The following is an 18,766-nucleotide window of genomic DNA, read 5'->3' on the forward strand; positions in this document are numbered from 1 at the left end:
ATTATGTAAATTTAGATTTATAATTACTTATGTAAATTTATATCAGTTATGGAACTGTACACATGTATATTCGTAAACGTTTGCAAATATACTTTAGTGGGTGTATAGACTTGTAATTATAAATCTGGTCACGAGTGTTTGTAAAGTGTACGAGAATCTAGTCTAACATTTACGTATTTATAGGCAATGGGTATATGTTATGGTAATCGATATCCTGTATTGATCCATGTGCGTGTACAGGGCCATATTCCGTCCTATGTTCCCCGTTAACATGGTGTTTATCTTTAAACTCCAGTGATCCGTTAGTCTTCTAGTCTCGCCTACACGCATTCATGGCACAATATAGTCGCTGCATTAAAGATGTAGGGTCCGACTAGCGTGTCTCAGGCCACCGACACATCATCCTTTTGACTAGCTATTAAGTACGTCTGTACCTACATCACAATTTCAGCTTTGAAGATGCAGCGCGATATAGCGTTATTGTTGCTTTCAAGTTTTGTTCTTGTTGTCATTGTTTTGGGATGGGTTTGTAGGTGTTGCTTTAGTTTATTTAATTTTGGATTTTAGTTTTGCTTAGTTGTTACTGAGAGTCGTTTTCTCTATCTTGCTTTCCCTCGCTCCCTGTTTCTATCCCCCGCTCTTCTCACTCTCTCTTCAACCCATACTGGTAACCTGCACGCTTATAGGGGTATGTAATGGTTTCGTATTTCCCTATTTATAGTAATATTTTAGATTTAGGATTTCTCCTGTATATGGATACAAAATGCCTTTCTGTTTATATAGGTAACAGTAGAACTACTTAAGTAACCGTGTTTGCCTGTATTTACCGTTACATTAAATACATTTACTTAAGAATTACGTGAGTGAGTGAGTTTAGGTTTACGCCGCACTCAGCAATATCCCAGCCACATGGCGGCGGTCTGTAAATAGTCGAGTCTGGACCAGACAATCCAATGCTCAAAGCATCAGCATCGATCTGCGTAATTGGGAACCGATGACGTGTGTCAGTCAAGTCATCGACCACCCGATCCCGTTAGTCGCCTCTTACGACAAGCATAATCGCCCTTTATGGCACTTATAAGCTGCTGAAGGCCTATTCTACTCCGGGACCTTCACGGGTTAAGCATTAAGTTGCCTATATACATAAATACATTCATTTAGCATTATATTTACTGAATTGAGACAAAACATTTTTTCCTTTATATGGAACAACATTAGGCATGAATTTCTCCCCATATGGATCATGCGTGATTTACTGTCCCTTTACTCAGCTGCAAGCCAGTGCCACCGGTACATGGGGGGGGGGGGTAACTAAATTAGTTTCTCATGGGCAGTTTAGATGTTGTAAGGTATTCAGACATGCGCGTCTTTTAGTATAGTACACGGCCTTTAATTGTTTGGGAGGTGATAAGGGAGTGTTATTGTTGAAGGGATCCCTCCTCACGACACGAAGACCAACTGTAGTGTCTGATCATATCTACATAAGAGGCCTTCTTTGTAAGTAACAATAAACACATAAGCACTGGTAAAGACAATTGATACGTCTGTCCAAAAGAGTTATAGCAAATCACGGGCACTTGATCACCCATATCACGGAGTGTCTTCGACGTTTTCTTCAGTTCTTAGTGAACAGTGTTGGTGATGTGAGTAATAACATTGACAGGTCACTTGCTGACTGAGTGTGTACCCTGGAACATATACATCGATCCTGGTTCCATGCCCACAATGGATGTGAAGAATATATTGATCATAGTTGGATTGGGTCTCTGTTTCCATCTTCTTCATGGAAAAGTACAATTTGAAGCTCTTTTCCATTTCGGCCTCACGTCTTTTGAAAGCGTCAGTGATACGAAAGCTGAGCGTTTCTTCAAACTGGAGAAAAACGTCTCCCTGCACCGTTGCAAGTACGCATGCGTAGAAAACACTTCCTGTGAAGGCGCCATCTTCAGTGAGATCAACTCTGACGGGTGTACACCTAGCACCTGCACCAACTTCTACCCCCGGGAGCTATACGGGGAATGTCATCTCCTTAAATTTCACGACGGCGCTGATGTCATTGACTTTACCAGTGAACTACAAGGGAAAAGGCGTAATTATTTCTTGAGCCTTCGTGAGTACTAACGATACCTTAATATGCTTTTTGAATGTGTTTTTAGGCGCTGTCTGCACTATTTTATTGTCGAAAGCGAAAGTCGATTGCGCTCGTTTCGGAGGCCTCTAAGCCGCCATGATACTTTGGAGCACAGGGGCTTGCATTGCTGAAAATGAAACATCCTGTGTCCAACAAGCCAACACTGATATCCATATACATAATTATAAAGAAGGAAAGGGATATAACGCGCACAAAGTTGTCAAACACACAGCTCTCGATTATGGGCGAATTCTGGGTGGGAAATTTTGGAATACACAACCGCAATTCTTACTGAAATAAAGTCAGATAAATTCCCATTAGAATAAATCCAAAATGATCAAAATCGGTGCTCTGTCTACCGAGTAACTTCGCTTGGAACTCGGGAAAAGACAACTTTTTCATTTGTACGCCTACGAAAATCATCGCCTCTCGGAGAAAAAATACTAGACGTATTTCACTTAAAACACCCGGTCGGCGAAAACACATAACCTTTCCGTAAACGCTAGATATTCCGCTATCGTTCTACAACCTCTCAAATGAAATAGGGTATTCCTTTACCTGCAATACACGAACTTATTGTGAAATTAGCGGTATCGAGTGATCGAGTCCACCATGTTTGTCCTTTACCATCAATAGGCTCGCACCAACACGATATATCACGCCACGAAATGAAAATAATACTGGTGTTTTATTTTTGACCAATCAGAGAGCATCTCGTTGTTGGTGCGAGCCTATTGGGAGTGAAGGACAATCATGGTGGGCTCGATCGCTCGATACCGCTAACGACGTGGGTGGATGATCTAATGTTGAGGGTGCAGGTAGACTTTCACAAAAATACGGACCACATAAGGAATATGCAGGAGTAAGCTTTTACCTCGAGACATTCTACAGTTCGACACAAAGGGGTTTTAGTAAACTTCAAGTTATGAAGAAAGTCTCACCAACTCCCACATTACAGTCAAGTTTAAAATGATTAGGCTACATAAAAGAAAATAAATGTTTATATTTTGATACGAAAAAGTGACGAGGAAATAACACATGTTTTTCTCTGTCAGAAATACAGCTTGGAAATTTTAGCACCTGTTACTGAGTTGTAAATTCGGTCACACTCGTTCTTACAGACATTCATTCTTATAGTAGACAAATAGATGATCGGGATGCGGCAAAGTCATTTTTTTAAATGGCAAAAAATGTATTTTTTTAAATGGCCAAAAAAATGAAACGCGCACAAATAAAACTGAGGCACCGAAGCCCGAGAAACATTTCACTTTTTAAATTTAGCCATACATGTCTGTTATAAGTTGATTCAAACACTGAGACACGTTTAAGTAATTCATTGAGTTGAACCAGAATTACGTAAAATTTGAAAAAAAAAAACCCAAACATTCAGTTAGAAAACGAGATCTAATATGTATATTGCAAGACATATATATGGGAGTTACAGTCAAAGAGGAAAATACAATGGATCAGACAGGCTGCAACACTAATGTATATAAAGTCAGAGTGAGGTTACTGTGAGATATCTTGAATGAGTTACGTGTTGTGTTCATGAATCCTGTAAGCTGTGTCGGTAGCTGTCCGACTGGTCAGTAGACTCAGACCGGTGCGCAAGTAGAGAAGTCGCCAGTCACATCATAGAAAGAGACCTCGAATCGACCTTATCTCCTTCCTGTGTAGATGGAGTGAGTCATTTAGAGAACGTAACCTCGACACAAAAAGGCGGATGTAGAAAGAGCCAGCAACAAATAACACTTGAGCATTTTACCAGCGCTTCAATCTTCTACTACTATCATACATGCAATCCGCATAACAATCGTAAAAAAATCAGAACAGTAATAAAAATATCTTGTTCTTTGCAAGTTGTGAATATCCGTATATTTTAAATTTAAACAATATTTCAACATTTTCCAGACAAAATATATAAATTCTTATGACTGATCCTTATTGTCTTTATGATAGCTTGGGGTAGCCTAGTGGTTGAAGCGTTCGGTCGTAACGCCGAGGACTCGGTTTCGATCGGTATCCATACATAGATACAATAAGTTAGGCCTGTCTCTGATGTCAGCCGCCCCGATATTGCTGAAAGTTTGCTAAAAGCAGTGTAAACCTAAACTCACTCATAACAGCCCAAACATTTTGTTTACTTCAGCCACACTGTGTCGTCCGATACCTCAGAAGAGGGAAGATTTGAGATTCACGTCTCCCCAAATGTACGACGTCACCCGTGACAAGGCAGACAACAACTGCTACATCTTCAAATACCGCTGTCGGGCTGGTTACACTGCTGTAGGCAACCCTGAAGCCCAGTGTTGTAACAGCGGCCACCGAACCCCAGTCACTCTTGAATGCCACGGTACGTTCAAGCGGGCGAGTTAGACCACTGTCTTTCTGTGTGCAAAGACTTGGTTTCATAGATATACCAGTGTTTTGGGTGTGTTTTTTTAATGTACGAACAATTATTTTTTATTGAGCTCATTATATGGTTTCATTTAGATAACACAGCTAACATATTACCTGTATCCATCTTTTCAATATCATAATTGTTTTCCAGTCGTTTAAACGAGGTGGCGTCATGCTTCATAAGATTGGTTCAGTTGGAACAATGTGTGAAGCCTGTTTTTGGTGTCCCCCGCTGTGATATTGCTGGAATATCACTCACTCGTTTATGCGTTTATACGTTTCCAGTTTTGTCATTTTAACACAAGGTTTTTAACAGGGTGTAACTGTCTTTATTCGCCTCTTTATATATTTCTTTAAATGATATTAATGAGATGTGTCACCTACTCATGAATTGGTAACTAACGAGATAGGCCGGTGAGGCTCACTGAACTGGTTTTGCCACGCCCGTCGCATCCCAATTGGGTAGATCAATGCCGTTGATCACTGGATTGCCTGGTCCAGAGTCGATTACAGAGTCGTCCATATGGCTGGAATATTGCTGAGTGTGACGTAAACCTTCGCTGCGCTCTATCAACTAATACAAATCTGACATTTTGGTGTTTCAGAGGACAAACAAGCATAATACCTCCGTTCAGCAGGTCACAACAGCACAGCCTCTCTCTTCAGGATCCCGAATGAATTTGTATGGTGACGTTACAAATGAATGCAAACAATGAATATAAATCTTTCTCTAGAATAGTGAAATTTGTAAAACTAGTACAAAAATTATTTATGCAAAAAATAATTATTATTGATTTAAACAATGAAATGTACGGACTGGTAAACAAGCATACGCTTATATGAATGCCGCGCCGGGATACAATGAAAGGAAGAGTACACATGTCACATGTCTGTTTTTTAATGTATTTTATTATACATTTGATACGGGGGACCAAACTGTGTTTTGGTCCTGACGTTTGCAGTGCTTTGGATACTGTCTTAAACCGATGACGTTTCGATAAGGTTTGCAATTTTGGGGTTGTATCCGTAACGTTGTTTTGCCCGACAGCTGGCATCATATGCAAACCATTGTGTTTCTGAATCACCTGCATGTAGTGATGATAAAAAGTTCTCTAGAAGAAGAAAAATACAGGACTGAAAGGTATGACTGATCTAAATATCTACCCTGGACACTCACATTTGGAGCTGCACTCCCTATATCTACCATAAAAAGTAGTAAAATATAGTTTTGAAAGCTTTACTGAGGCCTTGAATGTTGTAACTTTGATCAAGCACCTTTTGAGCAAGAGTAGTTTTTTTTAATCTTCGTGAAAAAGACCGGTGCCCTACCGTACCTCACAACGAAGACACCACAGGCTGGGTTGTACGATTTTGCTCAACATAACGGTCGAAGTCAACCAATGACGCCAAGAAGCTTAACAGTTAATGGAGGTTGTGTGCATTTTTAGGAACGAGGTCCAATGTTCTGCAAACCGCAATTATCCTGTATAGAAGCAGTTTGAAAGCTGAGAAAAAACATTCAGAAACACATAGGTAACAACAAATTTTATTCAGCAAGATTAGGACCGGCATTTTAAATCAAGATAACAGCAGGAACGCACACATACATAGTCAGCAAGATCCCGTATATGGTATTAATCTCCTATAGTCATCATGCTACTACATTCCCTGTTCATGTATACCACGTCCATAGTTCCTTATTCCCAGTCCGCCTTTATCCAAATGAAGAGATATCCCATCCAATAATTGCAAACATGGCGGCTGAGTCAACAGCAACTGGCAACAGCTGTATAAAAGTCTACGTTTGTAACGAATGTGGTTATAACGAAGTGACGGATTTAACGAAGTAATTTTGTCCCAACCATTTGCGGGTATTAGTCGAAATGTGTTTAGCAAACTACTATCATTGTGTTCCCTTGGGTTCGGTGTAACCGTGGTAGAGTGTGTATCGAACAGGTTCGTTATCATGTCTTATATTTAAAGACATCGTTACCATGACGATATATGACAGTTCCAGTAACAGCGAGAGATATTCTTGGTCTTGTTTGAGTAGACTAAGTCAATCTAGGATTTCAAATCAAATCCCCTGTCACGGTCGTATTTAGAAGATAGATGTGTTTACACTGAAAGTTCCAAAGTTCATCGAAATCCAATCGACAGATCCAAAACGCTTTATACTGAGAAAGTCGTATTGTGTTTCGTATCTTGTTGAAACTGTCTTGGATTTGATCTGAATTCAACGTTTTTCAACGACATTGATTTAATGAAAATGTCTTTAAAGACTGAAACAGATGGAGAAAACCATTCACATTTGACCTCCCTCTGCATATGACTGTCCAGAAAACAGTTGTTTCCAAGAGTGAAGAGTTGTCCTCCATATTGTGTCGGGATGTTCTGATTGTGGATTCTCAGCCCCATTTCACTGCACCTGTTCAACATAAATGAATTTTTATAAAAACAGTTTATACTGGTCATATCACATAAATATTGGTGATGACTTACATTTTTAATACCTTGTCCAGGTTCTCGAAGCTCTTTTAGCGCTAAGACAGGTCGTACCTGAAATATATATTAAACATTAACTTACGACTGTCTTAGCGCTAAGAAAGCTTCGAAAATTTATGCCCTGACCCATGGACATTAAAAGCAGTGATCAAACGATCGCAACTATGCAATCGGTTTGCCATAATGCGTAGATGTTTTTAATTCAGTGTTATTGTATACAGACAGGCACGCACAAGACAGACAGACAGACAGGCATCCATCTATCCACACATCCATCCACGCACGCACGCACACGCAGACAGACAGACAGACACACACACACTCACACACACACACACACACACACACACACACACATACACACACACACACACACACACACATACATACATACATACATACATACATACATACATACATACATACATACATACATACATACATTGTTATTTTGTACAGATGCGCATATTGCATGTTCCCATACCTAATATCGCCACAAAGGCGGCTATTTGCGTCCACAAGCAGGATGAGACGTGTTCCGCGCGACTAGGGCACTTTGTGGTGGGGACACATTCTGTGACCAACACCTCCACAGTAGCCTTCCAGGGCGAGAAGAGTTGTGGGGCTCCGTTGTCATGACATCCCACCTCAACAGGCGTCGTCACCCCCATAGACACATTGGATAGGAGTGTTACCTGCCCCGTGGAGTCGATCTGAAGCAGTGGGTGGTGAGTGGATGGGTCACTGAGTGAGTGAGTTTAGTTTTACGCCGCGCTCAGCAATATTACAGCTATATCGCGGCGGTCTGTACATAAACGAGTCTGGACCAGACAATCTAGTGATCCACATCATGTTCATCGATCTGCTCAATTGTGAACCGATGACATGCGTCAACCAAGTAAGCGAACCTGACCACCCGATCCCGTTAGTCGAGTTTTACGACAAGCATGGGTTACTGAAAGCGAATATCAAAACCCGGATCTTCGCGGATAGGGTGGATGGGAGCTTTGATAAGATAGTAAATTGGTTGGGGACATCGTTGTTGCGTTGTTAGCTTTACGAACTGCAAGATACTAAGGTCTTAATATTTGTATATGAAGAGGAAATGTAAATTGATTGCCAGGCTCGACTGCGTATCTCCGTACTCTGTTGACTCATTATATCAACCACTGGTTTAAAAGACTAAATTATTTCAGGCCTCTGTCAAGCACTGGACTATTCGAGTTTTATAGCTGGACAGGTAGTAGAAACAAGCTGTTAAGATGATACAGAATATTTCAGTCGACTCTGCTCTCTTTGCTGTAGATGGATTATCTTTTGTGGAAGACCAATACCATGTGTTATTCTTTGTGTGTAACATTAGTATCAGATCAGTCTTTTATAAATATTATGGCATCAGACAAGGGTAGTGTTGTCTATGATATTGGTCAGTTCTGACATAAGATGTCTAAACTTAGATTTGCCGTTACACGTGAAATGAGTGTGTGATATATGATATGTGTGATATATGCATATATCAAGAAATGTCCATATGCATGACAACCCTTGCATGGAATAATTCATAGTGTGTATTTTGTTTTTCGGATTGTGAGAGTTAATCCAGGAATGTGTCAGTCTGTTGTTCCCGTTAGTGTCGCGCTTCATCCAGAAAGGGATTTCTATAGGTCTAGCTGTGCCAAGTGTGAAACAGTAATTAAACCCAAACTCTTGGGGACAATGTAATTAATTTCATATCAGCAAAGTAAAGTGTTTCAATACATGCATGAATGTACTCACTGTTATGCTGCCCATGCTGACGGTGTCGTATGTGATGACGTTGTTTGGAGCACTGATGTCCATGTCCGTGGCCTTCAGGGATCCCAGTACCTTTCCTGGGGAATCACATTCCGATACGGTAAAACTATAGTTAGTTTGGTCAAATACTGGGAGATTGTCGTTGACGTCCGTGACGGTAATAGTGACAACTATGTCCTCGGAGAGACCACCTTTCGTGTCGGTGACTTTCATCGTCAAACTCGTCACGGGACCAAGCGTTTCAGCGTCATATTGGACCACAGAAAGTAAGTCCCCGCCAGGGGTAAATGCCCACATGTTTATGTCAGCAGCAGCAGTTATCACCCTTCCGAAACTGCTGTCATCATCGTCCGTGATTGTCAGAGCCGGTGTCACATAGATCTGAAGTGCATCAAGACAAAACTCTCATACATTTATAGCATATGAAGTGTTTGGAATTACACTTTCGGCGTAAAACACAAATTCTATTTGGTTGAGTCACACCTGGGATTCAAACCCACACTTTCAGATTCAGGCGCCAAATCGCCAGCACCAAAAGTAAGCCATCTAACCCACTCAGCCACACGGTGAGTTTGAGCACGTTATAAATGGCATCGCGTATTCATAGCCATGCATGTTATGGTATACATTCTTCAGCATATTTCTTTGAGTGAGTGAGTGTACTCAGCAATATTGCAGATATATGGCGGCGGTCTGTAAATAATCGAGTATCGACCAGACACCCCAGTGATCAACAACATGAGTATAGATCTGCGCAATTGGGAACCAATCACATGTGTCAGCCAAGCCAGCGAGATCCTGTTAGTAGCTTACGCTACTGATGTTACTGAAGGTCAATGGTAACCCGGACATATGGGTTATTACTGATTCTACGCATTGTATATGTGTGTAAAAAAGGAACCGGCTTTATTCGGCGTGAGAAGCAAGCACTGCAAACACAAGACTACCCAGTTGCCCATAATACATATAGAGGAAGCCATTCATTACAAAACAGCCTCCACAATAGGTCCATATCTTGGTTCCTGGTAATTCCTCGTTGTGCTTATACAGTGCTCACAATATTCATCAAGTGTTCGCTGGTGCCACCTAAGGCTCAGGTACGATTGCCCAAACTGGTACAGTGATGCTCACCTCTGGTGTACCACCGTACATATATGCCATATCTTTCTCTCTTTATTTCGCATTAATATTCAGATCTACTTAAACGTGGAACGTACAAATGATCCTTCAGTCTGTGTATGAACCACAGTTCTAGGGGTGACTTTAGGGGGGTCGTTCTTGTCCCTCACATGAAGGTGCAGGTAGTACTCTGTGGGTGCGCAGAAGTTGTTGTTCACGGAAAGTGTGATGTTCGGGTCTCGGTTCGTGATGTCCTCGAAGTTCAATGGGGCCGCAACTTGAAGCACCCTTCCCCCTGCACAGACAAACGAACATTTACGTCAATCATTACACACGTCGGAGTGAACCTGATGTGAAACGCTAGTCTTAAGTGGAATGTGACTTACACGTTCACTCCTTTGGCGAAACGCATGATCACAGAAACACAAAAATCCGGGATTCCTATGATGAGGATAACCAAACACACAAACCCAAGATTCGAACCCAGGATATATGTGTGCGGTAAACTTAAGGGACACATACTGCATATCAGTGTAGATGTCACTAGGAACCCCACACGGATGCCAGTCGACGTTGACATCATTAGCGAGTGAGTGAGTAAACGAGTGAGTTTAGTTTTACTCAGCGATATTCCAGCTGTCTGTAAATAATCGAGCGTGGACCAGACAATCCAGTGGTCGAAAGCATGAGCATCGATCAATTGGGAACCGATGACATGTGGCAACCAGGTCAGTGAGCCTGTCCACACGATCCCGTTAGTCGCCTCTTACGACAAGCATAGTCGCCTTTTGTGACAGGCATGGGTTGCTGAAGGCCTGTACTATCCCGGATCTTCACGGGTCGTTGACATCATTAAGTTGTGTTACACTGTGATACCGTGATTGCAAGAAGCACTGCTGTCATCCTAGCTGGGAATTTAACAGCAGATACATGATTTCGAATTTACGATGAAATGTTGATATCAGTGTACATGCATGTCGTTGGCAGGAAAAAAGGTTACACTAATAAATATAGCACAGAAAAAACACTACGGCAGATTTGAATGTGTCATGAACTGACCATTCCTAATATGAATTTTAAACAACACGCACAATAGTTAAACCTGCAAACGTGCACAGAAGAAATGCCCAAAACGTAACATGATTTAAGTAGAATAAGTCACACTATATTGTTGGTTCTGCTGTTTTAATTGATGTCTCTGTTTCGCATTACGGACATTGTTTCGAGTGATAAAAATATCACACTAGGTTCAATGTTTGGAGCGTGCACGTTAGTAGATGTTAGAAATGAATGAGTGTGGTGGGTTTACTCAGCTTTCAACCAGCTCACGTTAGGGTCACCAAAAGCGGGCTTCAAGTTGGAATCGAACTCTGATCTTTGACGTGACAAGCAACGCTTGAACATCTGACCCACCTAACAATCCCCTGTTCATTTAAATCAAGTATGAAGTGAAAAGGTGTCATACTGATACAGAGATACAGAGAGTCAAATATCTCACAAAGTCGAACTTAGAGAACGAATAACATCGAGATATCAAACACTCCATGATATCGAGACATTATTGAATATACTTAATGGACGACTGATCTTGATTTAGTACATGAATATCTAACATATATGTATGTTCAGGAATGCATTGAGCATGTTGTCAAGATAAGCAATGTTTCTGGATATCCAGTCAACGATATACCCTACCGACTACTGTAAAGAGGTGACTGGCGCTTGCAGGCATGACATTGGAAATGCTCAAAACTGGCGCAGGTATTAAAACTGGGAGACTGTATATAACCGTCCCTAGAGGGACATCCTCATCCATATAAATGTCCTGGTTCAGTCCCGTGACGGTTGGTGGGGTATGGTGATCTGAAAAAGGAACGTTTGTGCATCTTATTGGAATGTTCCATCAGTAGTCTCGAAATACGGATAACTCGAAACAGTCAATAAATTCGAAAATGTAAATAAGTTTAGTGTAAAGGTCTTACGTCTGTATAGCGAATATCAGCTTACTTGTAACTGGACATGTAATTTTCAAAGGACCAGTGGGTGCCGTTATGCCGTCGGTGATGGAGACATAGAAGTCAATAGAGTTGTAACAATAGCTGTTGACGGGCTTCTTAGCGAAGATCGCCCCGGTACCTACAAATAGGAACAAGACAGTTTGTTTAGAAACTGTCATGCGGCTCGAAGAATATTAAGAAAAAGAACTCACGCCCTCTGTTGGATAATCCATCTGTATGAAATACTTCAAACACTTAAGCCTTCACCTGTGTTTATGTCAAAGATGTCGTTGACAGGATCCGATACCAAGCTGTAGGTGATGGTGTCAGAATCGACGTCGGCGGCGTTGGGGGGATTATACACAACGTCGTTGGTGTTGGCGTTGATGGCATTTATTGTCCCACAGGCATCTTGAAATAGTAACAAAAGAAAGAAAACGGTTATTTCAAAAATCACTTAACGTTCACAAATAATAAGATGCCCTGTGATGGTAAGCATGGTATTTGAGGTATTATTTGTTTATTTAGGACTTTCAGTGTCCTGGATTTAAATCCCAGATCTACCCCGTTAAGGATTCCCGGTTTGTCTGCTTCAGGGACGAGCTCTTGGGTTTCAAACAGTATCACCGTCATTTACAAAAAACCCAATACAAATTGTTTCGTCGAATAACTGAGACTTGGAATTTGTTGACGTTGACGTGATATTTTACGTCAATGTATTGAGTATATTTTTATTATCCGTTGACACGTATTTGTTTACCCCCATCACTCGGCAATATTGAAGCTGTATGGCGTCAGTCTGTAAGGAATCGCGTCAGGACCATACATTTCAATGATCAAGAACTTGAGGAACGATCATTGCAAATAGGATATGATGACATGTGTCAACCAAGGCAGCAATCCTGACCACCCGATCCCGTTAGTCGCACTTTACGTTATTACAATCAGACTTTCTTGTTAATGGCCTTTGGGACATTCATCCGGAGTTTAAAGTCGATACACTTTCCAAAGGAGCACACATAGGTGAGACCTACTTTACAAAAAGCATGCATTACATGACGTATTTCTTCCCAGAAAATCTACACATAACACAGCTATTCCACAAACGATAGGTTTAGGTAAAGATGATGGAGTTTACTGGTTGTCTTTATTATGTTCCATTCGGAACTGCTCGATTATATGCTCTTTTGAGTGGCTTATGACGAACAGGAGAAGCACCAGCTCATACAGGCGTTTAATAAGTAACAATAAGTGCTATTAGTTAAATGAGAAAGGAGTGAGGTAACATGAATCATAAAAGCAAACGTGCTCCTCGATCTACCTGGTACGGGCTGGGTAAACTGAGGAGCTGTGTTAGCAACGACCCTGAGATCCACGGTTCCTGTTGCAGACTCCGCACCATCAGTGCACTGGAGGGTGATCACGTATCTCTGGGCTTGAGCATACACCATTGCCTCTGGGGGATTGGTCAGGAAGTTCCGGTGGTAGATTATGCAGTAGTCTACGAACATGGAATAGTCATCATATTAATGTAGCTGCATAAATGCCCTCCACAACACGTCCAGCAACATAGTTTCAGAATAAGGAGAAACCTGGAACAGCGACCTCATCATGGTCGTTGGTTAGTATTACAATGTAACGTAATGGTTTTTGTTTGGATTGTTTGGTGTTTAACGCCCCACTCAGGATTATTCCATCATTATGGCAGCAGACTGTCAATAATTGAGTCATGACCAGACAATGAAGTGATCAACTGCATGAACATCAGGATACGATGAGATACGATGACATATTTCAACCATGTCAGCCAACCTGATCACCTGATCTCCGTTAGTCGCCTTTTACGACAAGCATGGGTTGCTGAAGATCTAACCGGGATGATCACGGGTCCGTAAAGCTATGTCAACAAGATGTAGAAATACTTCCATTTGGTTTTCTCACTGTGAGTTAACAGAATAGTAGGTCGGTGACATCTGGTCCCTCAGTGTATGCCAAAAACAGTGTTTGATGGTGACGAGCAAAGAATTACAGACACAGTCTCCCTCCGGGTGCTCGCACACACATGCACACATCAGACATAGCTGGCACCAACCACAATAACATACAAACACAACAAAAACACAGTCCTCCTTACAGACAAACAAAACCATGATACACCACAAGCAGAACTCTCCATTCACACAAACACACCCAGATGCACCAGAGGCGGAGCTCTACATGCACACACGCACGCACACACACACACACACACACACACATATAGACGCACCACACAGGTTGGGCTCTTTACACACACTAACACACCCAGATGCATCACAGGCGGAACTCTCCATACACACATACACACACAATTAAGCCGCAGACGGAACAGCTACACCCGGTGTCAAAACTCACGCTAAAGTCGCAGATATCGTTAAGCTTTTCTTTCCTTAATACGGACACTCAGACCAAGATGGGCAGTGGGGTAGTTTAGCAGTTTAAGACCTGGGTTTAATTCCCCACGTGCTTACAATGTTTGAAGCCCATTTAGAGTGTCCCCCGATATTGCTATATGGTGATACTGGAATATTGCTATAAGCTGCTGAAGAACAAATTCTAACATCTGGCTCGCCGATGCGACCTGAATTGTGTCTCACAGCAGCTTACTTAGAGACAAAATGGCAGTAACATCTCACCACTGGTGGGGCTGATTTGTCTGGCGGTGAAACATGAAGTACACTGGGTCCCGACCCCCTGGGCTACGACGACGCTGACGATGCTGACGCTGATGGTGGAGGTGTGCTGACATGGTACACACGTTACTATGAAGTTGTCTGGAGCGCTCTCCTTTACGTTCCTTGTGGTGATGGGGGCAATGGTCGGAGGGACCTGAAACCGACATAGACTGGATCACAGCGAAAGGCTTAGTGAGTTTAGTTACATGCGACACTCAGCAATATTGCAGATGGTGGCAACGATATGTAAATAATCGTGTCTGGACCAGACTATGAAGTGACCAACAGCATGAGCATCACTCTACGCAACTGGGAACCGATGACACGTGTCAATCAAGTCAGCGAGTATGACCACCCGATTTAATTAACCGCCTCTTACGACAAGTATGGGTTTCTGAAGACCAATTCTAACCCAGATCTTCACGCGCCCAACGGAGAAGAAACAGTACAATCGTAAGAAATCTGTACAAAAAGTGATAATCAAAAGCAGCATGTAGGACATCACCTTCAGATGAGGCTGATGATTCAGTTTGTAATAGATACATTCTCAAGTTAACGAACGAATAGGTAATACTACAACAACAGGTTGATCTGGGCCCCGTTTCACAAAGCTCTCGTAAGTCTAAAATCTCGTAACTTTTCTCGTAGCATCAGTAGCTCCTGGGTTACAGTATAGGAGGTACAATGGCTTCGAGAAAACTTCCGAGATCTTAGACATAAGAGAGTTTTGTGAAACGGGCCCATGGTCTGTAGGAAGTTCGTTTAAACCAACGCTTAGTCTCTAAATTATAATATGTGTAACTAGCTCCACATAACTCAACGTTCAGCTTAGAGCGGGTTGCAGTTCACGTGTATTTTCACCCTGCCTATTTACAAGCTCTGCTCAAAACCCGAGAAACTGGCGAATAACCAACACTCATCGTTCCGATTCATTAAAGGGAAATAGTTATTTGAGCACGAACAACATGATTAATGATGGTTTTGAGTAGATGAAAATCGTGCAAATACGTTGTGAAAATATAACTATTGTCATTTACTGTAAACATGCGTCAAAATGATATGGAAATAAAATAGAGAAGAGAATAGACTCAGCTATGAGTGCATATGTGAAAGTTTTATGTCAATATTTTAAAGTTAACGGCAGCTATAAAACTTGCAAGGCAAGTACTTGCTGTTTAATTCCAACCAGGTGATTGATATAGTGAGCCACACCTTACCACACGGTCCACCAAGTCTTCTCCTTAATACCATGCATACGTTTGGGACAGGTTCTTAACCCGTATCCCCACGAGGATGTTGGGTGTAGTCAGGTGAGAATGGGTCGCTGGTTGTGAGTTGCACAGTGAGTTGGGGTATATATAATTTATTATGTATTTGGTTTGTCTCGTTTTTTTCATTTTGTTTTTGAAGGGGTAAGGGAAGACGGCTATTCCGGAGCGCTCATGGGGTACGGAAAACTGGCGTAGTGATATGAGGGTAGGGTGAGGGTGGGTCACCCATTCTGTTCTGGGGACGTAGGGGCTCATCGATTTTGCACACTTAAAACAAGGGATGAGGGGTCAGTAAATTTTGTACATAAAAATCTGTATCTTTTTAAAAATGCTTGAGTGTCTAAATTAATCCCAAATATCATTTTACACTTACGTGTGATATGCCCTTTAAATCTTGTAAGTGATGAGTTTTGCAAATTTGATTTACTAAAATGACCGTGAAAAGTAAACCGTTAACGTATATAACATTTTGCATTTGCATGTAATGTGTAGTTCAATGTTTGGAACTTCGGGTTGCTGTTCCCAAACCATACTTTGTGAGTGCATTAATACTTTTGTAATACTATAATCTACTAAACGTACCTGTAATGAAGGCACAACCAAACAAAACAGGGCCACAGCCGCCAAACGTAGAAGTTCCATGTTAATTCCAGGTCAAGACGTCCTCTTCGTTTAAAGCTCACATCATTCGGCGACCACTGTTGGTATAATGCGCTGTGAAAGTACCAAGTCTTGAAATGTACACACGTCAATTGATAGTCATTGCAAACCGTGTCAATAGCCGTCAATTATGACAGTGACTCTGCCAGTGACATTCCGCTCAAGATGAATTAAGTTCATAATCATATCTATTCAACGTCCCTGTTACACATTTGCAAAGGAGATAAAGCTATTCGTTGTTGGTGTTTTGTCAATCGGATATGACAAACGCCACAAAGAAATTGTCACATATATTATGTACATTTCAGCCATAAATCAAGGTAAGTGGAAAGTGACACAAAGTTATACCTGGCACTGAAAAGTGTCTGCTCATTAGGTATAGGTTATTTGACGTCACTGCATTTCGCTTTACGGGTAAGGGGTGAAGTGGATCGGAGATACCGATTGATGTCAGTGCATGAAGGTATTTTAATACCCCTCTGTAGTGTTGGTTCACAATGTCATGGGTAAAGGGGTAATATTTTATGGTCTTATTTTGTACTAAAGATGTATCATGTTTACTGTAAGGATATTTCACTTGGAGCATGACATGTGAGTGTGCTTATGACTTCACTTGAAGAATGAATGATGTGAAGTTCCACAATACCTACTTTGCATTTCAAGTTGAAAAAAAATCAAACAAAGAACATTCACACATAGTACGTTTGTGATTTTTTAAACCGCTGATGGACATATAAACATCACGTGTACAGACAGCACTTTAGCCTTATACACATGGTTACTCAACATATCACTGTTAAATACAAATTCAGATAACACAATTATTCACTCGTTTCAATAAATCGACATTACAGAAGCCAGAATTCTGTACTTTTATATTATGACGGTATAATTTACTTTTTACTAACATATATTCTGTTGGTAAATGACGGAATTGCTCATTTATCGTCGAGTATGTCAAGGATCTTATGTACATATATATATATAGAGTCTGGCTGTCACGTGATGACGATGGATCAAGTTCTGTCCAGACATGCTATATGGCACCAGCAGTATCTGAAGGTGAAGTGAAATTATATTCGTTCGCTCGTTTGTTGTTTAACGCCACACTCAGCAATAATCCAGGTACATGGCGTTGGTGTGTAAATAATCTTGTTTGGGCTAGACAATCAAGTGATCAACGGCTTGAGGATACAATGACATGTCACCAACCGATTCCGTTAGTCGCCCCTCACGACAATCTTGGGTCGGTGGAGATCAATTCAAACTCTGGATCGTCAGTAATCGGGGAAGCAATAATGAAGTTCAACGTCGTGTTCAAGATTAATACACCGGTGTGTGTACCTGCTGGTACTGGTTTGGACTAGACGTTGTTGTTGTGTGTGAGTGAGTGACTTGTTTTTTTACGTTATGCCGCTTCCAGCAATATCCAAGCAATATGACGGCGGAGGGACACCGGGAATGGGTTCCACACACGGTGTTATTGTGACCCAGTCAAATAAAGTAAACTATCGCAGTTTAACATACACAGATGCCACGCTCTGACAGACTCCAAGCAGACAAATCTGGTTTGTGTCCCCTTAATGCTGAACGTCAGGCAGGATAACAACAAGTACCAATTTTAAACTCTTTCGCTACAACGCTGTCTTGGGATGGAACTCCTAGCCAGCCTAATACCTGGCGTACACTCTATCTACTTTAACACGCAGACGGTCTCTACACATTTGGGACTATTTTCGTCACTTGTTTAGCAATATGTAGAATAGAGATCGCACAAGCATTAATCGGGTGTATTTTTCTGCACATATGACTTCCTCCCCATTTCTGGTCCCACTTGCGATGTTAAGGCTGGCCTAGTTCTCCCAGGCGGAAATTGAATAGTTGCGTCCCTTGGTGACGTATGAAACGTATGAGTATAGGAAGCCATGCCATGTTTCTTGTGCTGTCCGTACTATACCCATGCACTTGCGTTTAAACAGATGGGTAACGTAAAGAACTGTATCGTTTCACGCCGTGCTATTACTTGTAAGCACTTAACCCGACTCACTCACTCACTCTCTGTAGACGTGCGTCGCAATGAATAGATCCAGCACTGATATTTCTACGCAAAGCATCTAATCCCACAACATTCTGTTAGTCATAGATTCGGAAACCTGATACGTGTCCAATATGGTT

At 41.5% G+C, this 18,766-nt stretch overlaps 2 protein-coding genes across 2 annotated transcripts; one reads left to right on the plus strand and one right to left on the minus strand.

Annotated features, from left to right (window-relative positions):
* Nucleotides 1–1,725: 1,725 nt before the first annotated feature.
* LOC137278879 (uncharacterized) lies at nucleotides 1,726–4,507 on the plus strand. Its single transcript, XM_067811381.1, has 2 exons — nucleotides 1,726–2,110; nucleotides 4,281–4,507. Exons 1-2 carry the CDS (start codon nucleotides 1,726–1,728, stop codon nucleotides 4,505–4,507), a joined length of 612 nt encoding a protein of 203 aa, XP_067667482.1.
* A 2,432-nt stretch (nucleotides 4,508–6,939) lies between these two features.
* LOC137277227 (protocadherin beta-7-like) lies at nucleotides 6,940–16,573 on the minus strand. Its single transcript, XM_067808896.1, has 10 exons — nucleotides 16,514–16,573; nucleotides 14,622–14,814; nucleotides 13,268–13,447; nucleotides 12,214–12,357; nucleotides 11,957–12,085; nucleotides 11,645–11,812; nucleotides 10,048–10,244; nucleotides 8,813–9,211; nucleotides 7,521–7,749; nucleotides 6,940–6,959 (listed from the first exon to the last, which is right to left on the minus strand). The coding sequence occupies exons 1-10, from the start codon at nucleotides 16,571–16,573 to the stop codon at nucleotides 6,940–6,942; spliced, it is 1,719 nt and encodes a 572-aa protein (XP_067664997.1).
* Between the last annotated feature and the right edge of the window lie 2,193 nt (nucleotides 16,574–18,766).

The sequence above is a fragment of the Haliotis asinina genome, chromosome 3 (genome assembly GCF_037392515.1).
Source record: "Haliotis asinina isolate JCU_RB_2024 chromosome 3, JCU_Hal_asi_v2, whole genome shotgun sequence".
NCBI lineage: Eukaryota > Metazoa > Mollusca > Gastropoda > Lepetellida > Haliotidae > Haliotis > Haliotis asinina.